The sequence below is a fragment of the Halyomorpha halys genome, unplaced genomic scaffold (genome assembly GCF_000696795.3).
Source record: "Halyomorpha halys isolate HHAL.00 unplaced genomic scaffold, Hhal_1.1 Scaffold64.1, whole genome shotgun sequence".
NCBI lineage: Eukaryota > Metazoa > Arthropoda > Insecta > Hemiptera > Pentatomidae > Halyomorpha > Halyomorpha halys.
The window spans coordinates 1,841,907-1,861,247 of record NW_027116348.1 but is presented as its reverse complement, the minus strand read 5'-3'; the positions used below and the strand labels follow the sequence as shown (position 1 = coordinate 1,861,247).

The window sequence follows — 19,341 nt, the reverse complement described above, 5'->3', positions numbered from 1 at the left end:
AGGACGCATCACTTAAAGATTTTGATGCTATCGTCAAGAAGGCCTACAAGCTTCCCGCTATGAGTCAGGCCAACTAGAACAATCAACTGGAAAATTCTCGGAGCTCCCAGTCGACGCATTAAAGAAGGAAACAATTACAGTCGCGGTTGCGCATACTTCAGATCGGACGGCTGCAGTTGTCTTGGTCGATATCAATGTTTTCAGTCACAAAAAAGTCGCAATCAAGTCGACTACAAACCGTTAGGTATTGACGGACTGTGTCTTAAGGGTCGCGAATCATAGATCTCATGAATGCAGAAAAGATCGAAATTCTTTGAAATGGAAATCTTGCCACAAAATTGGCCACTTATCAATGTACATTATATGCATTACTACACTGCTACTGAAATCGAAAACCAACACCTGGTCTACTCAGCACTACCCGGGAGAAGAAGAAAGTCTATCAGATACAGAGTACGGAATCGGAAGAATTCAAAATTCAGACGATTTATTCAACTTAAGATCTGATCAAGGCAAATACTTTGTGACTGTTAAACTAAACAGTAAACCACAAGCATTCGAAGTCGACTGAGGTGCTCAGTTTTCCTTAATCTCCAAGGCTGCTTCAGAAAACTTAGTCTCGATACTCCGTTGATGCCAACCAGTCTCATTTCGCTCTTACTCAGACCATATTATCAAACCTATGGGTAAAGTCACGCTCACGGTCACCTACAAGAACAGAACGATAGATGCTGAGTTGTATGTAGTACCCGAAGGCAATTATGCTTTACTTGGGCGAGTTTGGATTCGCGGTTTTGGAATCAGCCCTAATGAAATAGACAGGGAACAGCATTCATCTCGCATGTCCCTTCCTATTAACTCAGAGACGCCCCTCGAAGACATTTTTCATAAATATTCATCTATTTTTGAACCAAGGGTTGGATTTTCCTGGAGATTTTGGATTGGGTTATGATCCAACTCCTTTGTCTATCAAACTACAGAACATTTTATTTCGATACCGTTTACCCCATTAACCTCGGGTCAGTCTCCTGCTGAACTCTACTTGAAAAGAAGAATTCGTATTCGTCTGGATGCTCTTCATCCGAATATAAAAGTCCGTCTGGTTTCGACCTCCAAGGATGCTCGGCGGGTTCGTTCTATTCAAGTGGGGGAGAGAGTCCAGGTGAGAGTCCATCAAAATAACCTGGATGTATGGCAGTTTGGAATCGTCACCAGGAAACTAGGAAAATGTCGTTATATCGTCAAATTGGATTCAGGACGTAGTTTAAAGCCACACATCAATCAGCTACTATCGTCCCTGTATCAAAGAAAAGTGTCACATTTGCCCCTACGTTCTACCCACCTAGTTCCACCTTGGAGTTCCAACTACTGCTGAACCATCAGAGTCAGATGCTACGAGAAACTTTTCTGGCGCTGACTGTAGTCAGCTTGACACAGAAGGGCCCAATGCAGCTGATCCTCCTGAGTCCAATCAGCCTGAAGCTCCTCTAGTTCGCAGATCGTCAAGACAACGAGCACCTCCACGTTACCTTTCAGACTATTACCTTTATCAAATGGACTAGTTTTTATTCAAGTGGGGGAGAATGTAATGGTAAATAGGTTACCCTTTAGGGATTATTTTTTTTATTTATTATTTTTAAATTTGGTAGTCTTGGAGAGTAAGAACCACAAAATATGTGTATCCTAGATAACATTAAATAAATATTTGTCTTGTAAATTGAGCAACTAATATGTTTCTCGATTTGCAACATTTTGCAATTACGTTTTGTTTACAAAAATATGTTAAACTACAATTTGGCAAAGAATTGAATTTGCAATGGGATGTCATAACTCGATGGAATAGTTTACTTATTATGTTGGAAAGGTTTTACCAATTACGGTATTAGGTCCAAAAAGCATTAATTGATTTAAAATCAAACATAGACTTTTCCGAAGAGGAGTTTCTATTAATTTCTGAAATCATTGATGCGTTGTCACCAATTAAATTAGCAGTCGAAGCACTGTGCAGAAGAAATTCTAATCTTCTTGTTGCAGACTCGTTCAAATTTATGATTGACACCCTCGTTACACAAAAACGTAAAATAAGTATTGAATTGATAAATGCTCTGAAGTATAGAATAATGCAAAGGCGAATAAACATATCTCAAGTTTTGCAATATTTACACAACGCTTCACAAAACGAAATCGAAGCAGATACAGACTGATGTCCTAAACTTGAAATAGGTTCTATTACAAAAATATTTATTCCTCTTATAAAACGCCTAGGAGTTAAAAGTAATGAATCAGACAGTGAAGATTTTGATCTTGAAGATGAAGATACACAGTTACATCTTTCTCTGCTATTAATACTGCAACTGTTTCATTAAAAAACAAATTAGAGAATGTGATTAACAAAGCAATGACGATTGTTCCAAACCCAAAGAAACAAAACAAAAGATTAGAAATAGAACAAAAACTTTTATTATTTTATTTATTTATTTATTGATATTTACAACTGTATAAAAAAATACAACAAGTAAATTTGATCATAATGACATAATGATATGATACAGGATGTAGAGAAACTACCCAGTAGTAGAACTCTAAAAGTAGTTTACAATATAAGGTCACGAGGCCATCTTCTTTTCAGGCGCCTTGGAGGATTGCCAGGAATGGAAGAGGAAGCAAGGTTAGAAACTAGTGGGTTTGGGTGGTTAGGGAGTTTATTATGGAAGGAATAATATCGGGTTCGGGCTAGATCGGTTACATAAGGAACATTTAGGTCTTTATGGATGGTTTTATTAGTAACGAAATAAGGAGCATTGAGGATTTTAAGAAGGATTTTGGATTGTAAAGATTGGATACGAGAGGAATTCGAAGGTATACGAGAGGAATTCGAAGGTAGAACAAAAACTTAAAAAAGAATTTCAAGTTTTTGAAGAGCATGGAATAAGGGGGTGCATCCAAAGCTTGCTTATGAACATAACTTGTTAACAATTCCACCAACAAGTGGAGTCAGAACGAGGCTTTTCGGCTGCTCAACATATAACCACAAAAATAAAATCGAGGTTAGACGACGGTACGTTGGATCATATATGTTTTTTGAAATCATATTTCAATTTGCATCAAAAATAATAATCACTTGTACGAAGTAATGAAATATATATTAAAAAAGTTGGATTTAATTTTGTTAAATTATTCTTAAAAATAAATGTTTTGTTGTTTAGTTGTGTTTGACATATATTCGTACTACCCCTAAATAATAACATAACGTATAGTAAGTCAATTTTAATTTTGTTTACATTTTTTAAAATAAAACTAATACCGAAATACCGGTATCGAAATTTTTAACGGTATTGCATTCCCTAATTGCAATCTATTTAGTGTGTGAGTTCAAGTTATATCTATTAGTTTGTTTTCAATATATAATAAAAGGTTCTTCTTAATGAATCTAGTGTGTATTTATTACAGTCACTTTTAAGTCACAACAGAACGCAAGCACTTTTCATATGAAAAATTGGTCAAGGTAGCAAACACATGTCACTGGCATATGAAAGTAAGAAGAGAGTAGCACATAAAGCAACGATATCCACCACATTAAAGTTAATCATTGAAATATTTAAGATGGAAATGAAGAGGTACATAGGTAGTACATAAAGCAACGATATCCACCACATTAAAGTTAATAATTGAAATATTTAAGATGGAAATGAAGAGGTACACCGTGCATGAAGGGATAGTAATCCATTAAATCCGAAAAGCAGATTCCTTAAAGAGAATATTGAGAAAAAAAGGGAGGTTCTGATCCACTGTCGAGAACTTAGTGAAATATGGTCATGAAGTTAAATCGTTTCATTTCGGTGAAAGTAGAGGGCAAATATCGTTACAAACGGTTCAGGTGTACTGTAGAAAGGACTGCTATTCAGATTTTATAAAAAAATTCATTTATATATTACCCAAATCCTTGAATCACACGCCTATTCGGATCCATCTAACTGCTTTGTTACAGTTCCTTCAAGAAGTCCACAGTAAAATTGAAACAGTCTACGTTCTCTTAGATTCTCCTATTACTCAATATAGGAATAAACCGCCGTTTCATTTGTTTGCTTATGCTTTAAAAGCAGCCATGCCCGGAAATGGCGTAAATGAAGATACATTAAAAAGAACAGAACAGCTGATACTGTAGTTTCACATGATTAATGAGCAATCTTTAGCAGTCTACAGGCTAAGACGAGAAATATGAAAATATTTATCGCAAGAAAAGATAAAATTTTAGCTTTGGCCTCAATATTCCCCCAACAAATATGACCCTTTTCCAGGGCACCGAGTTGTTAAGTTAACGAGCCAAACGTTTTTAATACAAGAGCCGGGAAGAAAAAAAAGGCAGTTATCTCACCTCAATTTTTGATTACTTCAATGAAAACTATGTAAAATTACTATTGAAAACTAATGAGTCTGCCAAGTATAGGTAGGAGGAATAAAAAATAGTGGCTGGTTCAAAACCCTAAAAAAAAAACATTAATTTTTCTTTTGGAGCTCTATATCTTAAAAACTAACAACAACACTAGAAAATCTAAAAGAACATTATTTAAAGTAGAGTAAAATTGCTAAAATATTAACCCTAATAGAGCTATTTACGTCCAATAGTGCTCAAGATATAGCCTTTTAAAAAGCAACATTTCATAAAAATGTACTGAAATATCAGTAGTTAGTTAATTTATTTTGAGAAATTTATATCTCAGGAACTATGTGACGTATAGATGTCTATTAGTACTCAAATTAAAGCTAGTTTAATGGACTATAAAGTAGTTCATGACCTTTACCTTTGTTGTTCAAAGGTTTGAGTTTCAAAAGTTGTTCGGACAATAAGTTTGATTAATGAAAAACTTTATTTCAGAAACAGTCGGACGTACAGATATCTGCGAACACTCAAATTAAAGCTAGTTAAATTTACCATAAAATAGTTAATAATGTTGATCTTTGTAGGAGTAGTAATGTTTATGATATTTGAGGAAATAAACTCACAAATTGTTAATTTCTAGTTGTTCGTATAAAATGTTGGATTTTTGAAAAAATATATCTCTAACCCATAAGACGCACATATGTCTGCTAACACTAAAAATAAAGGAAATTTAACTTACTATAAAGTAGTTCATGACATCTATCTTCGTAGGGGTAGTCGTTTTTATGATATTCACATATGAATATAAATTTGGCAAATAAAAATTTGTCTGAATAACTATAAATCAATTTATTTTAGCAAATATCATGAAAACTACTATTCCTACAAAGGTAAAGGTTACGAACTACTTTATAGTGCAATAAACTAGCTTTAATTTGAATACTAAAAGACATCTATACGTCATATAGTTCCTGAGATATATATTTCTAAAAATAAATTAACTAACTACTGATATTTCAGTACATTTGTATGAAATATTGCTTTTTAAAATGCTATATCTTGAGCACTATTGGACATAAATAGCTCTATTAGGGCTAATATTTGAGCAAATTTACTCTAATTTAAATAATGTTCTTAGATTTTCTAGTGTTGTTGGTAGTTTTTAAGATATAGAGCTCCAAATAAAAAAATAATTATTTTTAACTTTTCGAAACAGCCGCCATTTTTTATTCACCCTACCTATACTTGGCAGACTCACCAACTTTGACTAGTCATTATACATTGTTTTCAATTAAGTAATCAAAAATTGGGGTGAAATAATTGCCTTTTTTCTCCTTTTGGGCTCTTGTTCTATTTGATAATGAATAATCTTAGCTGCCTAAAATGCTTTAATTGGAAAACATTTATTTTGAGTATGTAGGTATTGAGTTGATCCAGCGAATGTCGAGGAAATGTTGGATGGATCAATCATGGATGAAATTCTTGAGGTACCTCAACCATAGATGCTTTGCCTACAAATAATCAAAAGTCACAAGCAGCTGCTGTTTCCCACCCTACATAGAGCCTTGAAATGAACTTTCTCTGATGCACTGTTAAAACCTGGAACATTTATATTGGCAAAGCTTGATTCTTTGTGATATTAAAACTGTTGGTATATTAACATATTTTGAAATTTCTGTTACTTCCTCACAACTCGGGACTTTACCTCACAACCCTAGAATTACAATTTTTTTAAATTGATCTCCCGTATAAACTAGTAATTTGTATGCCAATCTTTTTAGAATATAGTTCAATCAAAAGATAAGAAGCAGAATTCTATAGAAAAAACAGTAAAATCAATGAAACATTTTCATTCTTTTAAACGGTAGAAAATGTAGCATTTGTAAAAGGTATGCCCATTTATTATTTTATGGACTGAATTGCCTTGAAAGCTGCAATAAAAACCCACCACGTCTAGAAAATAGTATAATAGAAGAATAAAACCGAATCTATGGACAACTCAGTTAAAATATATTTGAATTATTTTTCTTCTTGTCATGTAAAATATTAATTTTTGTAGTTGCGTCAAACTTCAGAAGCAGCTATATGTTTTTCTATACTTTTAAAAGTTTTGTCTCCAAAAATTATCTCAAAACATTTATTATAACGATAACAGTTATAATTTAGTTCAAACCACTAAAAATAGAATTTATTTTAAATTCTAACCCCCTTCATAAAAGTGACAAAATTTAGTATCCCCGCTGCAATGTACTACAATCACAAGAAACATTGAACCTGTATGATCTTTTAATTACATTCAAATTTAATCTGCTAATTGAAATAATAAGAACTTCATTTCCTTGAGAATAAATTCTTTGAAGTGATTATTCTCATGTTTATTTTTCCTCAGCTATCCATCCACAGGAAGAATAAAAATTATTTTGAATTATGGTATTTTTATTGCAAACCCCGAGATGACTTTGTGCAAGAAAAAAAAATAAACAGGAAATTGAAAGGTATATATGAAAGCAAAAGTTTTAAATTACACTTCATTTTCATTACTAAAAATAATTAATTTCTGAGTGTACTGACTTCAAATACTTTTAAATAGTTGGATATGGCGGAGACTTGACTAGTTTTAACAGAGAAAACTGATTCCTAACCCTAAACGTTCTGTATGTCCCTTAAGTGTTGAATATCTATTTCAAAACTCAAGTTGTGACTTGAAACACTTTTTCACTCAACTTTGGATCATGTTAGACCATACTACGGCAATTATGTAGTTCAGTGTTTTGTTTTCATACAGTTCCTAATAATGGGACTATGTGGAGTTTTTAAATAGTTCTAGGGCACCCGATTTGTATTGGGAAATTTCTTGATTAAATTGTTCCTTTTTTAATCCATTCATTATATCTGGTGGTATTTTAAAAATGAATTCAGTATACTTTCTTGAAAGCATTTCAAATATTGTCGGTTAATAAAACTTATGCAATGCCAGATTTAATGATTGATAAACATTCTGTTAGATAGCAGCACTCTCGAGAAATATATTGAGGAAATTAGTTAGCAAAAATCAAATCTCCATCGAAAGTTCAACATGGTGGATGAAGTTGAAACCTTCCGGGAGTACTTAAAAATTAGGTCGGTTCACCCGGAACCGGATTACGGTAACGATTTTTGTTTAATGGTTTATTTTTTCATTTTTTAATTAATGTTTGATTGTAGAAAACTCTTTTGTTAGATGGATGTGTTAATTTCGTTAAGAAGAAAGCGTGTGAATATGGATTCAAGACACAAATTTTCAATCTTGATGAAAAACGGCCTGTACTTATTGTTACTGTTGAAGGTTTAGAACCAACCCTTCCTTCTATTCTACTCAACTCACACACTGATGTAGTCCCAGTGTTTGAAGTAAGGACTCAATTCAATACATTTAATTTTATCAATATATGTGATCATATTAAATATGTTATGTATAAGTTTAAATTAGTAAATATATATAAAATATATAAATTAAATAATATATTTAATAATAATTTTAATTAAAATTAAAGGTTTAAGTTTAAATTAAACAAATTTAGTGGATTTTTTTGGTAGTATGTAAGGGTTGAATTAAAATGGCTAAAATTAATTCATATAATAAATTTATACCTCATCAAAAGGGCTTATGCACTAACTAATTTATGTTTATAAAACCAACTTCTGTATAATTATTGCTTTTAAACAGTATATTTTTTTTTTTAATAGCATGTAACTAAACAAACCATATTGTTTTGACCTGTTATCTTTTCATATATCTGAGTAATATTTATTCAAAATATTGACTATCTTTAATATAATTACATTTATTATTATTTTTGTAATAATTGGATTATTTTCTTACATTATAAAATTTATTGCTAATAAAATCACTTTAAATTATCAACACCTCGAATTTTACACCACTGATTAAATGAAAAAGTTTAATATAATATCCGGTTTTGTTTTAATATCTGTGGCAACTGTGAATAGTGGGTTAGGTATAATTTTATGATTATAGAGTTATATTTTTCAATCATAATGTATTTAATATAAATTTTTTTTGTACAACAAAAAAGATAAAAAATTAGTTTAGAAAAATACAACTCAAAATCGACAAAGCTATACCTAACCTCCTTTTCACAGGTGCTACATATATAATGTCAAATTATTTTCTATTGATGAAATTTGTATTTTCATATTTTTTAGTTCTACCTACTACTTTTAAAGCTTGAAAGTAATATAATTGGCTATGTAAAACAAAATACAATTTTTTTTTATTCGAAGGGTATTAGATAAAAGAAATTTCAAATTTTCTCTTACTTGGTTGCTTCTCTGAAAGCAATAGGATTATAGCCTAACTTGAAGATAGATATTTTTACAGAATTACAGAAAAACATTAAAATAGCTAATGTAAGAATTCAGAAAGTAATATTCAAGCGAATGTTTCGTTCCAAAGAGATTATTTGAAAAAATAACTAATCTTCATGATTATGCATGAGGGTTCATTACCAAGCTTTACTTTTATTCAGTTTAGTTCATGCATGGATGCAGTTATTGAATGAAATAAGGTTTGAATACACTTTTTGTATCAGTTGATAAAGAAATATGTTTCATTTTCCTAGGTCCAGATATAAATCTTGGGGGATCCACAAGCCCCATAATGTTTCCCACCTCGTTATACCATCAGAAAGTTAAGCTACTATTCCAAATGTTGTTTAAATTTCTTAAAAAAAACTAAATAATAACTGTCATCAATATTAAATCATTTTTTCTGAAATGAACTAAGCTTAACTGTTAAAGGAGGTCCCTTTTTTTATTTCTGTCAGTTGAAATTTGAATATTTGTAAATCATTTATCACAAAATGGTCTTAAGTCATAAGCTTAAAGTTGCCAAGAAATGTGATCTTATGAAGTGCTATGAACAAGGATATTTACTCTCCAACAAGTGGAAATATTTAATTTTTGTTGAAATTCCATTTATTAGAAATACAACTGTTTTGATGATGAATAAAATTTTATCAAGACCAAGCTTCCTTTCATTTTGTGATGTTTTGTTTAAACAATACTTAAAAGGATAGATATTTAAGCATTGTAAAAGAAGAAATAATAATTAATGAAAAAAAGTGTTTAAAGAAAACATTAAATTAATATTTTTGTTTAAGCCAAAAAGTAGCTTAATTCATTTATTAAATTTCAGGACCAATGGAATTACGATCCTTTTGGAGCTGAGATGGACCAAGAAGGAAACATCTATGCTAGAGGTTCACAGGATATGAAGTGTGTCACCATAGCCCAGTTGGAAGCTTTGAGGAGGATAAAATTTTCAAAGACAAAGTTGAAGCGGACAGTCCATATGACTTTACTTCCAGGTAAATGAATTATTTTAATGCAACATACATCTCCATCAATAATTAACTCATGTAGATTGAAATTAAAATAGGAAATGTCTTCTATTTAGGATTTTTAACTTTCTCACCCTCACCAATACCTGTTCTCTGCACACTCTCTAGCACTAGATTATTTTATTTTAGCCTGTTAAATACAAATTTAATTTTAAAACTATGGCGTTAACATATCATCTGGGCAATGCCACCACAGTGGCATATCTGAAAAAAAAAAAATTGTGTTCGAATTATTGTTGCAGATTTAATGTAGCAGCTAATTTCTAATTTCGATATACTCTCCAGTTTTTCAAAAGTAGGTTTAAAATTATATTTGTCTTATTTATAGTGTTCCACTAAGAGATGTAGAAATGTCTCATTTATCGAGTTGAAAATATTAATAAAAAAATACTTATGTTTTTACATTTATGTATTTTTATTTTTGAAAACAATACAAGTTGTATGGTGGAAAAAAAAAATAAGTAATTGGTTTTTATTTGAGTGCTATTTGCTGTAAGGTGTTCTAGACGGTATAAATTTCATCAAATGGGCCAGGATTATCAGTATTATCAGTATTTGACATCTCAAAATATTTATTGGAAAATTTTTAATTGACTGTGTGTAATAATAAAAGGAAGATGGTCTGGTCTGGATGTGGTAAAATAAAACTCAAATAGCAACAAAACTATTTAATGCTAGCCGTTTTGCCCCACGTTGCAGAGCTTCACCAAGGCTAAAAATGATACAAACACGTAAATCACAAAGTAAGCAAATATATAACAAAAATAAAATTAAACCAAGGTGTGTATGTGTGTAAATTGAAGAATGTAATGTAAACACTTACATTAAAGAAAATAAAAAAAAAGATTTATAGTGAAACGTAAAGTTAAATAAGAATAACAAAAAGGTTTAGGCAATTAATGAATACGGAAATGATAGCAAATAAATTTTTTTTTTATTTATTGATATTGACAACTGTATAAAAATACAAGTAAATTTGATCATCATGACATAATGATAATATGATACAGCATGTAAAGAAACTACCCAGAAGTAGAACTTTAAAAACATTTTCCAATATAAGGTCACGAGGCCATCTTCTTTTCAGGTGTCTCGGAGGATTGCCAGGAATGGAAGAGGAAGCAAGGTTAGAAAGTAGTGGGTTTGGGTGGTTAGGGAGTTTATAATGGAAGGAATGATATCAGGTTCTAGATGACTGCATGATATCGGGCTAGATCGGTTACATAAGGAACATTTAGGTCTTGATGGATGTTTTTTTAGTAACAAAATAAGGAGCATTGAAGATTTTACGAAGGATTTTGGATTGTAAGGATTGGATACGAGAGGAATTTGAAGGTTTAGTGGAGCCCCAAAGCTCAACTCCGTATATCCAGATGGGCCTTATTATTGTCATGTAGATCAGTCTTTTGTAATGAGTTGGAAGTTTAGGCCATTTGTCTGTTACTGTATACTGACTGCATCCATCTTGGGTTTTATGCGAGGAGTAAACAAGTCATGGTGTGGAAGAAAATATCATCAGAGTGGTGTATTATTAGTTCGGGAGCAAGAGAGAGCAGTGAATCAGCCATGTTTGTGTAAGTCGTCGTCGCGGGGGTCGTACCCCGCCTAAATATATGCACAGGTGTATAACATGGCTTATAATGCTCTCCAAATTCCAAGTAGGCAAACATTAAATGACAATTTACATATTGAGGGGGAGGAATATATATATTTAAAATTAAAAGATAAAAAGTAAATAAAATTAAAAGAATGGATACATTATATACAATATGGTGAAGGCTAGAAAATATAAAAAATTGAATAGAGGTACCAAGGTGTATAAATTAAGCAATAAAACAAACATTAATATAAAATAATTAATGTAAGTATAAGTTGGAAATAACTTGTGGAAATAAAGTAGAGATAAAATATATAAATATAAAAAATAAAGGATAGATAGAAGCCACATATTCAGTTGAGTCTTTTTAGAACAGTAAAAAGAAAAGAAAACTACATTAAAATCTAGCGAAACCCAAATTGTAGATATACCACATTGGCTATGGTACAACGATATATTCATTGAACATCTTTGTTATAAAAATATTATAATAACATAGAGATATAAATAAAAGGTTCCCTAATATAACTATTAAAAAATAGTTATTATAAATATAATCATATATTTTGTATTCTTTCAATTTTGTAATTTAAAAAATGTACTTACCTTAGTCCAAATTCATAAAAATAAAATACGTTATAAATGTTTTTAATATAATACTTCAGTTTAAAACTAAACTACTGACTAATTAATATTTTAAATTACTTAACAAATTAAAAATAATATTCTTTATATTATATATTTGGTTGATAAAATTTAGTTTTATTGATAAAAAGAATTTTAAAATTTCAGATGAAGAAATCGGAAGCATGAAGGGAATGGCAAAATTTGTTCATACACAAATTTTTAAGAACTTAAATGTAGGTTTTGATATTGACGAAGGCGCTCCTGGTACAGATGAAGAATTCCTTATATTTGATAAAGAGAGGTGTAAATGGGGTAAGATAAGTAAAATAATATTTCACACTCTAATAGACACCGGATGTTCTGTATAGTTAGTTACCTGTAACAGTACTACTGTTTTTAATATTTTTTGTTTGCTTTATGTGAAGCAGATCAGGAGCTATTACTTCCATAAAATATAACGTAACATTAAAACAATAATTTCTTGCATGTATCTGTTGTAATAAATTTCCTACTTATTTACTAAATATGTAGATTAATTATTTTTATTCTATTTGGATTAGACAATAATCCATAGAAATACTATGTTATCCTATTGATATAATTATGTTAAGGTTATTATTTGTAATTATTAGGAGTATTAATCCATTGCCCTGGTACCGCTGGACATGGCTCGCTTCTTCATGAAAATACAGCTGGAGAAAAATTAAGAATAGTTATTGACAATTTCATGGATCTTAGAGAAAGTGAAGCTAAGAAAATTCAAAATTTACTTGGTTTGGGAGACACAACAACTATAAATTTAACACAACTTGAGGTATCAAATGAACTAACTTATTGTTTACTGTGGTTTAATGTTCTTATGTATCTCAAATAGGCCATGTAGAAAGGTAATCCTATTGGTTACCTATCTATTTCTAGCCAGTGAAATTATTTCTACCATGAAATAAAAATTAAACTTCTCAGGCCAGATTTGAATCAGAGTTTCTTTGATTCATGAATGCTGAGGTCTTGGCTTTTCAGGTTTGGCTACCATTGATGCTGACTGGAAGATCATAACGCTTAAAATAATAAGAGAGATTTTTACCTTACTGCACCGCCCCCTCCCACTAAAATCTTATCTCATGATAGGAGGTAGAATTTTTTTGTAATTATTTAGAAAATTTTTCAGAATATTGAAAAAATTAATGATATTATTATTTTAAAACCTTAACTTCATCTCGCAAATGAAAGAGATTGAAATTTGTTTAGTCTTAATAAGAAATGGTTTGAGGTTTTGATTCAGATCTTTCAAATAAAATTTAAAACATAAAAAGCACAGTTTTATGAATATTTACCCTTTTGAAAGTAAACTTCTCAATTACTTTAACCATATTATTACAATTGAAATGCCAAGACAGCAAATAAATACATATTTAATTTACAGTAATTTAATAAATGAATTGCTAAGCTTAAAATTATGACTTGTGAAGAAATAATTTTGATAAGTGATTTGGATTAGTTCGGACTGGTACAAATATCAATGAATGAGCATAGAACAGTACAATGTCAACCTATAATTGTTGTATGTATTGTATTGGACAGGTCAAAAGAACTTCATCATATATTGATTCACATTGATTCACAAAAGAACTTTGTCATATATTGATTTATGAGAATTACATTATTTCATTCAACTCAAATGAAATGTGTACACTACCTATAAAAACTTAGTCTTAAATGAAATAACTAAATAATAGAGACTTAGCGAACCAAAAGATTCGAGGCCAATATCACCGATCGTTCTCTATATACATCTGTCGAGTGGTGTTCGTCCAAACCCAAATCTACTTACTGGATCAGTCTTGACATAATCCTCGCTCCTATGTTTCAGTCTAATCAGGGATATTGACCCGTCAGGTCCAGTGTTTATTAACATTTTAGGGATCGGTTTGTGGTAAAGCCCTACAGCCTTATTCACTACAATACTTTCACCTAAATTCAGAAAAATTGCAGAATACCCAAAATCATTATACTCTACTAAAACAAAACAAAACGATAAATATCAAGATCAAGAAATTCTAAAAATAATTTTCTTTGTGTATATTAAAAAATCATGAATTTAATGTTACATTTTCGCAACTTTGGGAAGAAAGGGGTTAAAAATTGTTTATATCCCTTCAGACATTTATATTTAAATTTTTTTATTAAAAAGTTTTCATTATGAAAGATTTATATACATATATATAAAAAAAATTAGATATTGGTGACATTCTTGTAGAGTGTAGGGAGGGTTTTATAAACAAAGACAATGAGAGTGTGTTTTCAGGAATAGATGCCATGATAGACTGATCTAGAATAGTGTCGCCAGCTACCGTTTTATTCACAAACCAAAATAATAAAACCTATTTTTTACAACAATTTCCTTCCTAAAATATGTTTTATTATTTTCTTTCATTTATTACTTTGCTTTATTTACTTTATTTTTTAACTTAATGCATCACTCTATATTATTTAATGTATCACAAAACACTTCATCAAGTCCTAGGTTCAAACATCCCAACTGGTCTTGTCTTTTATTGGTGATTTGGACCTCTCCCTTTTCGACTGCATCCAGATTCATAGTCAGGATTATGATATTCACTGAGATACTCTCTGAAATCATGAACATCTGAATCGATAGAAGGTTTAACAATAATCGTTGCATCACTAAATCCCAATTCTTTTTGAGTTTCTTCTTTTTCTTGATATGAGTATAGTTCTAACTTTCTTCTTTTTTTAGTTTTTTCATTTGTTACTTTTATTTACATCAACACTTACACATACACACTCACCGTTATCACCATCAAGACCTGAATCACAATTTAACTCATATTTAAATGATTTTCTAGTATCTTCATGTTCAACATCAGCTACTAGTTTAGGTATCTCGGATTCACTACCAGATCCTTCATCAGTAAATGGTTGTTGTTGATCAGATGACACTTGTTCTTTTGGTGTAGGAACTATGTCTTCAAAATGTTCATCATTCTCTTCGATGCTTCCTTCCTGGGAAAGAATGATTTCCTTTTCCTTTTCAGTTTTCTTGGTCATTGAAATAAGATCACCACATAACTCTGGGACAACTAAAACATCCTGAAAGTTAGAGTTGTTTATATCACTTTTGCTGTGCCTCTTCATTTTAATTTTTCCCTGATGACTTTTATTGGTACTCCTTCCATCTTTCTTTGTTTATTTGGTTCCTTCCTCCACCAAATACTTATTATCCCTGGTAATTCCGCATAAGGCAAATTCTTTAACCTGAGATGCTGTATGATGTTCTTTTGGTTGAGGCTTTTGTGTATCTAAGGGGCCCTTTCTCTTGTGTTGCCTATTATTTTCTTTGTTAAACCAGTATTCCCTTTTTAAGTGACCTGTTTTTTTGCAATTAAAGTAGGCTTTTAGACAAACGTTTGACCTATTATGATATGTTTTTGATGTTTGTTCATTCCTATATGTCTATTAGGTTATGAAGGTTTCAAATAACAAATGCATTTGTCTTACTTCGCTGAATTTAATGTTCCTATTAACCAAAATAGCTATAACAACAGGATCATAATAGGGTGGTAAGCCTTCAATGATATATCTTACTGATTCTCTGTTTGTTAGGGATTTATCCAGTTGAGCTATCTCTTGAACTAAACATTGAAACCTAATAAGATATTCATCCAATGTTTCATCACTGTTTTTCCTAATTTTGGTAAGATCAAACATTAAATCAATCACCTTCTCCTCTAGAATGCCCTCAAACCTCTCTCTTACTTTTTCCCAAACCCTTTTCACACTTTAATCAACGGCAATATATTGTCACTGACCGTTAAAATAATAATATAGAGTATCTGCTTGTTTATATTTAAGCTGCATCTTCTTCCGTTGGGGGATCTTTTTCAATTATTTCTTTGTACAGGTCCTTTGCTTTCAGATACGCTTCAATTTTCATCGACCAGATCCCCTAATTTTCTGCAGCAAGCTTTTCAATGTTGAATCCTGCAACGTCCATGTCCTTTGTGTTTTGATTTCGGCAGTTAGTCCTAAACAAAATCACAAAGCTTACATGTCAATCAATATACCTAAATTCCTCTCGTCACTTAACCCTTCAATGTTCTAAAACCACATTCTGCTACCAAATTGTTGTGGAATGTATAGAGGATCTTAAAGAAAGATCTTAAGTTAAATATGGGAAAATATACTTACACTTTTAAAATAAAACAATTTTATTCACTGAAGCAATTTATCAACATTGCGACCTTCTTGAAGCTGCATTTTTACATTAATTAGCACTAATCTTCTCATTATCATACTTACCTGTCCTTTGATCTCACAATGTATTTTTCTTTACTCATTTCATCCATCTTGTCACTTATAATTTGTATTCCTCCTCACCTATTTTCTTCTTATTATAAAGTTAGTTTTTACCAAATTTATATGTATTACTAAATTATGCACTGTACTTGTTTATTTAAGTTGTATATGTTTATTTGTTTATCATTTAAACATTTTATTTTTGTTTGCTTTGCTTTTGTAGGGTGGTGTTCAGAATAATATTGTTCCCCCAGAAATAGTTGTTGGATTTGATATAAGGGTAGCTGCTGATGGCAACCATGAAGAACTGGCAAATTGGATAACTGTAAATAGGACTTCTGACAAATCTTACTATAACGATAAGTGATTTTTGTGGAGGCAAAGTTATTAATTATCAATTTTGATGGGTTTGCATAACAGCAAATTTTAAAATTTATACAAAATCATTAAAACAAACCCTGAATTCCTTATAAACGATTAAAACAAATTAAACTAAAATAAAAAACAATTTCATTATTTTTATGAACAGGTTAATATAAGAGTGATTCAATTTGGAATTTCAGGATGTCTGTAAAAAAGCTGGTGAAGGAGTTTATCCAGAATATATTCAGAAAGATGTAAAAGTTTCACCAACATTATTAAGCGGTGAAAATCAATTTTGGAAAACAATGCAAACTACTCTAAAAACCCTGTATGTATATAAAAAAAACTCATATAATCCTTTTAATTAATTTCATAATCTAAATCTAACAATATTTCCCTTTTATTTTATCATTTCAACCCTATATTCATGACAACTGTAAAGAATCAAGTATGAGAAAAATGTATTTTTTGTATTCAATATTATTACAGTTGATTGAGGGACACAATGGATGAATGTTGAAACCCTGATTGTTTCTTTCTGAGTGAATCTATTTTTTGGCATGCAGCCATTGTCCAGTATTGTCCCTCAATCAACTACGATTATAGCATATATGAAAAATACATTTTATCATATTCAGTACTTTATAGATGTTAAAAATTTCCAATTATTTTTTTATTTGGTAACATCTTCAAATATTTCCTCTCGGTAACAAAAGATGAGGCATAAAACTGATTATGAACCTTTTCTAGCCATAGTACGAAAATCCAAATCTATCCCGTAGTTTGTTTAGTTATATTCATGACATAGATCTAATTGTGTAATCGATTACCAAAACAACTGCTTTAAAAGAAATATTAATTTTTAGAGTGTTTGATTTCTATTTATCAAAAGATAAATTAAAAATAAGTATCTAAAAATCATTATATACACTCAGGACCAGAACTAGAATTTTTCTATTTGGGGAAAGCTTAAGTTTGCCACCTCTTTTTTTATTTTCTCTTCCCAATATAAGTTAACATTATATTAGGTATTAATAAATACTATCATTTTTTATAGCACTGCTAGCCGGTATATGTATATATGTATATATATTTGTAAATGTCTTTTCTTTGTTCCAGGAGGTAAGAAAAAAAAAAAAAAATAGCACTGCACAAACCCTCTATTCAGGATACTGACCTTGACAGGACGGCCAGAAAGATGGCAGATCCATACAAACAGCCTCAGACTAGACAGAGGACAACTTATTGAACCATTACTGACATAACAAACCTGATGTGCCCCGACACCATCAGACTAACACACAACACTACCTCTTATCCAAAATATCCTAAATTCCTCAGCCCCCTCTTTAAATGAATTTCCAATGCAGTAATAGAGCTTCCCCTCAACCCGCTTTTTGTCCATCTTGACCTCAAACCCACACACCTATGGGGATTAAAAAATATTTTAACATTAGCTCATTTTATTGTCTGAAATATGGTCAAAGCAATTAAAAATCATAAACAAGTACTTTTATTTTAAAAATTAAATTTTACACAAAAATTGCACCCTGGGACAAGTGCACCATTTGGCCTTCCTTTTGTTCTAGCCCTATATGCACTATTTTAATAAACTACTAACTTTATAATAATCATCAATTAACTTACCATTGATCCTCAATAAATAGTTTTATTAATTGATGGATCTGTAATATTAAGCTAATTTATTTTTTAAATAATTTTGAACTTTTTCAGGGATTTAAAATATTTTCTTATAAGCTGTCCTGGAGCAACAGATGCAAGATATGCCAGAGAAGTAAGTATAAAGTATTCAAATATCACCGTAATAATGAATGTATCAAAATTCAGAGTTCATAAGAATTAGATTCTGCAAAAAATCAAAGTGTTGATAAAAATAAATACTAAGAAAAAAAAAATTTACTGATGATTACTCAGATGACATAAGGAGTTTTTAAAATAACTAAATATTATGTTATTTATTTTTCATAATACTTTTATAAATGTAAAGTTTTTTTTTAACTTTCAAAATTGTTAATAAGATAATAGTTTTAAAAAAAAAGAAAAAAAGTAGTATGGTATCAGGAACAAGAAACTGCTCGATAAGTAGCCAAAGTGTGTTTGATATATTTAAATCAATGTATGTGTTTATTTACCGGTATCTGTGCATGCCTGTGAGTGTGGTATTTTTGTTTTTAAATATTCAACCATAAATCATATTTTGAATATTAATTTTAGAGCTTGTATAAAATAATATTTGTTTATTTATTTTCTTTTTAGGTTGGGGTGCCAGCAGTAGGAATTTCCCCCTTTAATCATACACCCAGAAGACTCCATGATCATAACGAATGCATGAATAAAGACATTTTCCTCCAAGGAATATCAATTTATGAAAAATTGATAACAAATGTTGCAAATGTATGAGGAAAAACTGTAATTAAAATACTCATGCTGATCCTCAATGTCATCATGCAATGATAAAAAAAAAATAAGTCATCTTGAAGTTTAGTGATCCAATATCCAATATCTGACTTTGAGTCATTATTGGTCTTTGATATGTTTTAAATAACAATACCAATAAGCATTAGAACATTATAATAACATACTGAAATTTGAAAATTCGAAGTAAATATAAGTTATATTTTGTAGAAATAAAT

At 30.4% G+C, this 19,341-nt stretch overlaps 1 protein-coding gene and 1 long non-coding RNA gene across 3 annotated transcripts in view; one reads left to right on the top strand and one right to left on the bottom strand.

Annotated features, from left to right (window-relative positions):
- Positions 1–7,393: 7,393 nt before the first annotated feature.
- Positions 7,394–19,328, top strand: LOC106692624 (aminoacylase-1). The gene is made up of 9 exons (XM_014438676.3): positions 7,394–7,527; positions 7,602–7,771; positions 9,579–9,750; positions 12,173–12,319; positions 12,640–12,821; positions 16,548–16,649; positions 16,888–17,015; positions 18,422–18,482; positions 18,965–19,328. The coding sequence occupies exons 1-9, from the start codon at positions 7,458–7,460 to the stop codon at positions 19,106–19,108; spliced, it is 1,176 nt and encodes a 391-aa protein (XP_014294162.1). The 5' UTR covers positions 7,394–7,457; the 3' UTR covers positions 19,109–19,328.
- Positions 10,456–19,341, bottom strand: part of LOC136797209 (uncharacterized) — a 33,734-nt gene continuing 24,848 nt past the window's right edge. The window contains exon 3 of one of the 2 annotated variants that reach the window (XR_010845048.1): positions 10,456–10,495. This is a non-coding gene — a long non-coding RNA (uncharacterized lncRNA). Of the gene's footprint in view, positions 10,496–14,206; positions 16,054–19,341 lie in introns of those variants that run through there. The other variant, XR_010845047.1, reaches the window with a different exon arrangement.

Coding starts and splice junctions, on each gene's coding strand:
- LOC106692624 (XM_014438676.3), top strand. CDS start 7,458: ATGGTGGATGAAGTTGAAACCTTCCGGGAGTACTTAAAAATTAGGTCG. Junction 12,822..16,547: donor TAAATTTAACACAACTTGAG/GTATCAAATGAA, acceptor TTGCTTTTGTAG/GGTGGTGTTCAGAATAATAT. Junction 18,483..18,964: donor ATGCAAGATATGCCAGAGAA/GTAAGTATAAAG, acceptor TTTTCTTTTTAG/GTTGGGGTGCCAGCAGTAGG.